General features: G+C 51.0%; 1 gene segment (V, D, J or C); it reads left to right on the top strand.

The window, feature by feature from the left end:
* Window positions 1-256: 256 nt before the first annotated feature.
* Window positions 257-6,704, top strand: LOC129633977 (immunoglobulin heavy variable 4-59-like). The segment is given in 5 exon segments: window positions 257-347; window positions 430-737; window positions 2,212-2,272; window positions 5,509-5,600; window positions 6,666-6,704. Coding segments are annotated over 5 exon segments (546 nt in total).
* The last annotated feature ends 1,153 nt before the right edge of the window (window positions 6,705-7,857 follow it).

The following is a 7,857-nucleotide window of genomic DNA, read 5'->3' as shown; positions in this document are numbered from 1 at the left end:
AAGTACCTGTTTCCTGACCAGACCTCCTTCATCATTTCCTTCCTCAACTGTTCCTGGTGTGGGGAAGGGGACCCCAGGAGGGGCTGAGTTCTCTGAGGACACAGTCAGCACCCCCCTCACAGGGGGAGTCCCATAGACAGGACCTCTATTCACTGCTTTCTGCTTTTTATAGGAGGTCCCTCCCATATGCAAATATCCACTCAGGTCACAGGGTAGAAACAGAGCACCAGCTCACTTAAATTCAGGCTCCTCCTCTGGCTTGAAGAGACTTGCCGGAGTGGTGACTCTCATCTGCTCGAAAATGAACCCACTGTGGACCCTCCTCTTTGTGCTGTCAGCCCCCAGAGGTGAGTGTCTCTGGGTCACACATGGGCACGTGGAGAAACTGCATCTGAGCCCACGGGTCACCATGCTTCTCTCTCTCCACAGGGGTCCTGTCCCAGGTGCAGCTGCAGGAGTCGGGCCCCAGCCTGATGAAGCCCTCACAGACCCTCTCCCTCACCTGCACGACCTCTGGATTATCATTAACCAGATATGGTATACACTGGGTCCGCCAGGCTCCAGGAAAGGCGCTGGAGTGGCTCGGTGATATAAGCAGTGGTGGAAGCACAGGCTATAACCCAGCCCTGAAATCCCGGCTCAGCATCACCAAGGACAACTCCAAGAGCCAAGTCTCTCTGTCACTGAGCAGCGTGACACCTGAGGACACGGCCGTGTACTACTGTTCAAGAGACACAGTGAGGGGAAGTCAGTGTGAGCCCAGACAAAAACCTCCCTGCATAGGGGCCCGTGACCACCAGGGGGCGCTCAGGACTCAGTACAGAGCTGAGCCCTGGAGCAGGTGCAGAAGAGGCGTTGGGCGGTGGGGGCCTGGGGGGGATTCTCCTCAGAGCTTCTCTTTCTTCCTCCTGCCCAGGAGCCGCACCGCAGACCCTCTTCTGTGTCCTGGTATTTCATTGTTGTGGTTTATGTCACTCTCAGACAACTGTGTGTGTATATATATATATTTTAATTTTTCCTTGAAGCAAGGATACCTTTATGAAAACACACACACAAACACACATAATACTCAACAGCTAAAATTTGTTCTCCTTCTTCTTCTCGCAAAGGAACTCAGTAAAACACTTGACTCGTTTATTTCAAACCTGTTAACTATCCTGAAAGGACACAAGATATTTAAACATTTTAATCTTTGTTTTGTTTTTGTACATGAGGAAGGAAGAGACACAACCTCCTTCTTTCTTTCAGACTGCACCATTAGAATCTGCAGCAAGCAGCGTCAAAGGTTCCAGTGTCAGGGGTCCCCAGTGCTACATATGCAATGATTCTCATCATTCACCGATTCTGTTCTGCAAATTCACCAACATGCTAGCTTTCATAAGCGTCTTAACAAAAACACTGTTACCTTGTGTCCTTATATAGACAATGAACTTTGGCCAGTTCACTGAGTCACTCAACACACAAACATCCCAGGTGAGGGCAATCCGGGTGATACCATCTCGCCTCAATGTCTCCGAAGTCCACACTCCATTCTGAGCTTATGTCGGGATCATTCATAAGGGGAAATACAGAGGCCCTCAGGTAAATTTGTCCCTGGGGTCAACCTGGAGCCCACAAACATCGGTCCTTGCTCCCATCACAGTGACCATCACTGGCACAGGAAAAGGAAGGAGGAGCTGTGCTGGGCTCAGCCCTGAGGAAAGACCCAAGGACAGAGATGATGAAGTGCTGAGCTGAGATGGGCAAGGGGCAGGAAGTGGGGGCCGTCAGGGCAGAGACTCTGGCCTCAGAAAGGCAGACCTGCCCTGGGATCTGGTTCCAAGCCATCTGATAGACACACTGCTTTCCCACCCTTGCTTGACAAACATGTAAATTCAGAAGGCACCTATGGGGATCCTGAGATGACCAGGGTGAGTGTGACCACAGCCTCTCTGGACTCACAGAGCTCCTCAATGAAAATTCCTCCTCAAGCTCCAGGGTAGAATCCACCCCTGGGCTGCTGGAGCTCACCACTCTCTGCTCACAGAGGATGGAGGTCTCAGTGAAGGCAGAGCTGTTGTGTAGAAGATGAGGCTTTGGGGTCTTCTCCTCTGACTGGTGGCTGTTCCCCAAGGGGAAGGTCAGGCGTCAGGCACACATCTGTGGGGGTAATTGTGAAAGCAGGTGACTGACTGGGTTTGAATCTTCTTGTCCCCGGGTGTCCTGTTCCAGGTGAAGATGCAGGAGTCGGGCGCAGAACTGGTGAAGCCCTCGCAGATCGTCTCCCTCACACGTGCTGTCTCTGGTTACTCCATCAGGTGGTTATGGTGGAAGCTGGATCCACCAGGCACCAGGGAAGGGGCTAGAGTGGATGGGAAGCACATATTATAATGGTGACACTTACCACAGCCCCTCCATCAAGAGCCACACCTCCATCTGCAGAGACGTCCAAGAACCAGTCCTCCCTGCAGCTGAGCTCTGTGACCACTGAGGACACAGCTCTGTGTTGCTGTGCAAGAGACACAGTGAGGGGAAGGCAGTGTGAGCCCAGACACCAGCCACCCTCCGGGGGCTCCATGACCACCAGCCGGTGCTGGGGACACTCAATTGTGTGTTGCAGGAGCAGGTGCAGATGGTGATTGACAGCTGGTCTCCTGTCAGGAGGCTTCTCCTCGTAGCAGTTTTTCTGGGGAACTTCTCTGCATTCATGACTCTTAGGTACCTCTTCAGTCTCTGAGGCAGAAGGGTGGTTGTGATAGGGGACAATATTCTCACTGCACGAAAGGCACAGTCTCTTAGGGTTGCTTCCTCTTCTCACTTAGGCCCGTTCTCTGGACATTTGGTGTAAGCTCGCTAAGTGCACAGGAGAGGCTCTGTGTGACTCGGCAGTGCGGCTCAGCACAGCAGGGCCAGTGAACGAGCTAGCCAGTGGTCAGCAGTGCAAGTGTAGCTGGACTCAGACAACAGAGGTGTATAAACCCAGCGCCAGGGAAGAACCCCCCTTGGTGGTGCTAACTGAACTGACACCTCACTCACAGCATCAGCCATAGTTCTCTCCATGGAGACGCAGCGGGATATCCACACCAGCCTATGATAGAAGCTGAGTCTGCTGACACCACGCACAGATACAGGAAGATGAAAAGTTTGTGTCATCTGTGTTCCTGCATCTATGTCTGTGGTGTCCTCAGACTCACCTTCTGCATCAAACTGGGGTGTGGGTCCCACTGAATTTCCATGGAGAGAACTATGAATAATGCTCTGAGTGTGGTGTCATCTCTTTGAGCTCCACCGAGGGCATTCCTCCCTTCACTAATTGACAGGCCCTAGTAGGTGTAGTAACTTCTGTACTTTGGGTGGTTTTACGTCAGATCGAGGACACACACTAAGGGGAGCTTTTACTTTAAAAACAATTCCTACTTGATATCCTCAGCTTTCTTGTCAAGCTATGAGCCACCAGAAGTTTATATGAGGACAAGTCTTTCAAGGAGGGAGTACAATACATCTAAGGAATATACAGAATACTCCCTGATGAATAAAGAAGCCATTGTGAGCACCATCTTCATGTTCAGCCATCCCTCCTGACTGTCTCATGGAACAAACACGACCTTTATCTCATGGAACATGGTGATTTTAAATCACTTTTGTCCTAATATATGCATGCTGGTCACTCCAGTCATGTCAGACTCTTTACCACCCAATGCACTATAGCCCATGAGGCTCCTCTGTCCATGAAATTTTCCAAGTAAGAAGACTGCAGCAAGTTACCATGCCCTCCTCCAGGGCATCTTCCTGACGCAGGGACCAATCCTGTGTCTCTTACATCTGCTTATTGGGAGGTGGGTTCCTTATCACTAGCGCCATCTTTCGATACTTATGTGAGTCTGGTTCAGCAGAAATCACACAAAGACAAAGGGAACAGAGTAAACAATGAGAAAGTGAAAGTTGCCCAGTTGTGTCCAACTCTTTGTGACCCCACGGAATATACAGTCCATGGAATTCCCCAAGGAAGAATACCGGAGTGAGTAGCATTTCCCTTCTACAGGGCATCTGCCCAACCCAGGGATCAAACCCAGGTATCCCAAACTGCAGGCAGATTCATCACCACCTGAGCCATAATGGAAGCTCAAGTATACTGGAGTGGGTAGCCTATCCTTTCTCCAGCAGATCTTCCAGTCCCAGGAGTCGAATCCTATACTGTAGGGTGATTCTTTACCAACTGAGCTAACAGTTCAGCTGCTAAGTAATGGCTGACTTTTCACAACCCCATGGACTGTAGCATGCCAGACTTCCCTGTCCATCTCCAACTCCCAGAACTTGCTCAAGCTTATGTCCATCCAGTCAATGATGCCATCCAACCATCTCATCCTCTGTCATCCCCTTTTCCTCAAGTTTTCAATCTTTCCCAGCATCAGGGTCTATTCCAATGAGTCTGTTCTTCAAAGCATGTGGCCAAAGTATTGGAGCTTCAGCTTCAGCATCAGTCCTTCCAATGAATATTCAGGACTGATTTCCTTTAGGATAGACTGGTTTGATCTCCTTGCATGCCAAAGACTCTCAACAGTCTTCTCTAACACCACGATTCAAAAGCATCAATACTTCAGTGCTCAGCTTTCTTTAAGGTCCAACTCTCGTATCCATACATGACTACTGAAAAATCCATAGCTTTACAAGACAGAATTTGGCCAGCAAATAAACTCTCCCCTTTTTAATGCTCTGTCTAGGTTGGTCAAAGCTTTTCTTCCAAGGAGCATGCTCTCAGGAAAGCTTGAACTGAATCGCGGAAGCCCAAACAATGAGAAAAATCACAAGCCAATGAAACAAGGAGCCCAGATGCGGGTGGCCCCAGATTTGGTGAAGTTAGCAGTTCATGTACCTGGAGAAAATGAACAACCTTCCACATGGCACAGCCACATGTCAGCCCCTCCCCAGGGGACACCCCCCTCATGTACGGATGTGATTAATGTATTCCCTGGTAACACGGGAACATGGAAAGGGGCTGGGAGAAGGGGGACAGCTCCTATCAAATTACCTCAGGAACCCGGAATCACAGAGAGGTGCTTTGTCCTGACTTCTGACTAGAACTTGGTCACCAGGGACGTAACAATCTCCTCACCGTGGTGCTTTCTGAATTCCAGCTTCTTGGAAGAGCTTCAGAATCTGAGCCTAAAATAAGTGCCCTGCTGAGTCCTTCATCCCTGTCTCTCTATGTTGGTCAAGTCTGTCCAGGCTCCTCTGACTCAGTGACATTTGATTTCTCCTTCGCCTCCCAGGTCAAGCACAACCTCAGCTGGTACCTGCTGGTTCCTGCATCAAGAGGTAGTGTGTGTGGAAACTGTCATCTCCATTATTAAAGCAAGGAAATTCTCAACACCAAAACTTTCCCTAGACCTAACAGAGTCCTAACATTGTAGGGGAATCCCCCAGCACAAAACCAGAGAGCTGGGCAATCCACAGTCCAGGTGAGATCTGCCCATGGAAGCGAAGCTTCAGGAGGAGCACCTTCAGGGTAATTACTACCAATTCCTGCAGGATCAGCAATAACCACTGTGAGGATAAGAGATCCTGGGGGCCGCAGTGCATGGTTTGTGGGATATAACTCCAGAAATATCCAGATCTTCAAGGTGAGTGTTCACATTTATCCCTTCAGGACACCTGAGCAACGAGGGGAAGGCAAACGCTGAGAAATGTTAACACCTATCCAGAAGGCTCATCAGGCAGACCCTTCATAGAAGAGCTCTTCCCCCAGCTTCTCCTAGGAGGTGAACAGAAATTCTTGTCTACTGCAGACCTACGGAGGGGTCATATCTTATGGCAAAGTGAAGCGACTGGACCAGGGCACTGCAGACCAGGAGGGAGTATTACGTGGATGGGCCAATACTGAAAACCCTGGTGACGCTCAGTGCCCAGACCCAGATCCCCTGAGTCATGGGTATTCAACCTCAACAATGCATGTAGCCCCTACCCACATGTGACCTCCAGGGACCTGGCAGAGCTACGACATGCAGCCTCTTTGAGGAGGGGAGCTAGTGTGCAGACACCACAGCCAGATGACATCCAGGAGGCAGGGCGCTGAGGTCTGGTACCCACAGCTTGAGACCAGGCTTGGAGCCCTCACTACTGGCTTCAGACCCGCTCTCTCCTGCCTGATCAACATGGCCAGTATCCCTCTCCTACTCTTGGGTATCTGACGATCTCAGGAATATTTATGAAGGTTCCTTCAGAGCCTCAGAACAGGGGGAAGCAGGTTTGTCACAGGGTCCTGCTGGAGGACACGTGGCTGACTAGGCAGTGGGTCTGTCTCCCCAATGACCTCAGGTCCTGAAGTCCTCGGACAGGTGGTCAGGAGGGACTTTGAGCAGCAGGATGGAGTCTGAGGATGGATGCACCCCGAGGCCATCCTGCTGAAGAGATGTCCTGCCAGAGGACACACACACGGCTGACCTAGCTTCTCTGCAGGGTGCTGTTGTGGCAACCCTCTCCAGTGTTCCTGCCCGGAGAATCCCATGGACAGAGGAGTCTGATGGGCTACAGTGCGTGGGGACGCAAAGGGTCAGACATGACCGAGGTGACTGAGCATGCTCAACCCCCCATTCCCTGGGTGAGCACTCCCTCAAGGCAACTTCACCTGAGTCAGCTGACGAGGCTGTGCCTCATCCTCCTGCAGCGTCTCAGGTGTCTCCTCACAGGTGTGGGCACTAGTAGACCCTCAGGTGTTTGTGCTGTGAGTTGTCAGGGGCGACTGCACTGGTTTCCAACAAGGGGGCTCATCTGGACCTTCTTGTGGGGCCCCTGAAGGGTCCAGGTGCTGCAAGAACAGCTGAACCCAGGAGTGAACGGTAGGTGGAGTGGGCATCGAGCCCCATGCTTCTGCATGCAGCTATCCTGTGACATGATGTTAGCCCACGGGGAGCTCCAGGAGGCCAAGGGACCCCACGTCCTCGAGAGCCTCTGGACTCACTGTGAGTGTCAACTGCATCAGTGCCCCTGCAGCCCCAGGCGGCAACGCCCAGCGGTTCTCACAAACTCCTTCCTTGGGGTCTCTCTTCAGAGTGTGTGCATTTATTGAGGCTATTTCTGCTGCTGCTGCTAAGTCGCTTCAGTCGTGTCCAACTCTGTGCAATCCCAGAGATGGCAGCCCACCAGGCTCCCCCATCCCTGGGATTCTCCAGGCAAGAACACTGGAGTGACTTGCCCTTTCCTTCTCCAAAGGCTATTTCTAGGGAAGATTAAAAGAACATGCAGTCTCTAGAAGAATACTCTGAAGGTAGGACACAGCCACTTAATACCAGACCAGAAACACTGCTAGGACTGCCCTGTGAGCCCAGGCAGGGGGTGCCCAGGACCCCAGTGCAGGGCTGCTGCCCAGGAGCATGTGAGGAGGGGCCGGGAGTCTCAGAGACGGAGTCTTCTCTTTTCACTGAAAAAAATAACTAGCAGGACAAGGACTGGTGACGTTTAATAAATGGGCCTGTTGGGAATATACAGCACAGTGAGGCCATGAGAAGTATGTGAGGGTATGTCTGATTCTGTGTATGAGTGTGTGAATGTGTGTGACTGTGTATGTGAGCATGCCAGTCTGAATGTGTGTGCATGTTTAAGTGTGTGTCAGAGTGTATATGAGTGTGTGAATGTGTTTGAGTCTATGTGTGAGTGTGGATGTGTGTGCATGTTTGTGTGTGTGATGTGTGCATGAGTGTGTATGTGTATGTGTGTACATTTGTGAGTGTGAATGTGTGCATGTGTTTGCTTGTGTTTGTGGGTAGGTGTGTGTGTGTGTGTGTGAGTGAGCATGTCTCTGTGTGACAGGTGTGTGTGTTTCTGTAGTGTTAGGTGTCTGTGTGTGTGTAGGTGTGTGTGTGTTTGACAGGTGTATGTGTG

This window comes from Bubalus kerabau, chromosome 19, assembly GCF_029407905.1.
Source record: "Bubalus kerabau isolate K-KA32 ecotype Philippines breed swamp buffalo chromosome 19, PCC_UOA_SB_1v2, whole genome shotgun sequence".
Taxonomy (NCBI): domain Eukaryota; kingdom Metazoa; phylum Chordata; class Mammalia; order Artiodactyla; family Bovidae; genus Bubalus; species Bubalus kerabau.
This window is presented reverse-complemented; position numbering and strand designations above follow the sequence as displayed.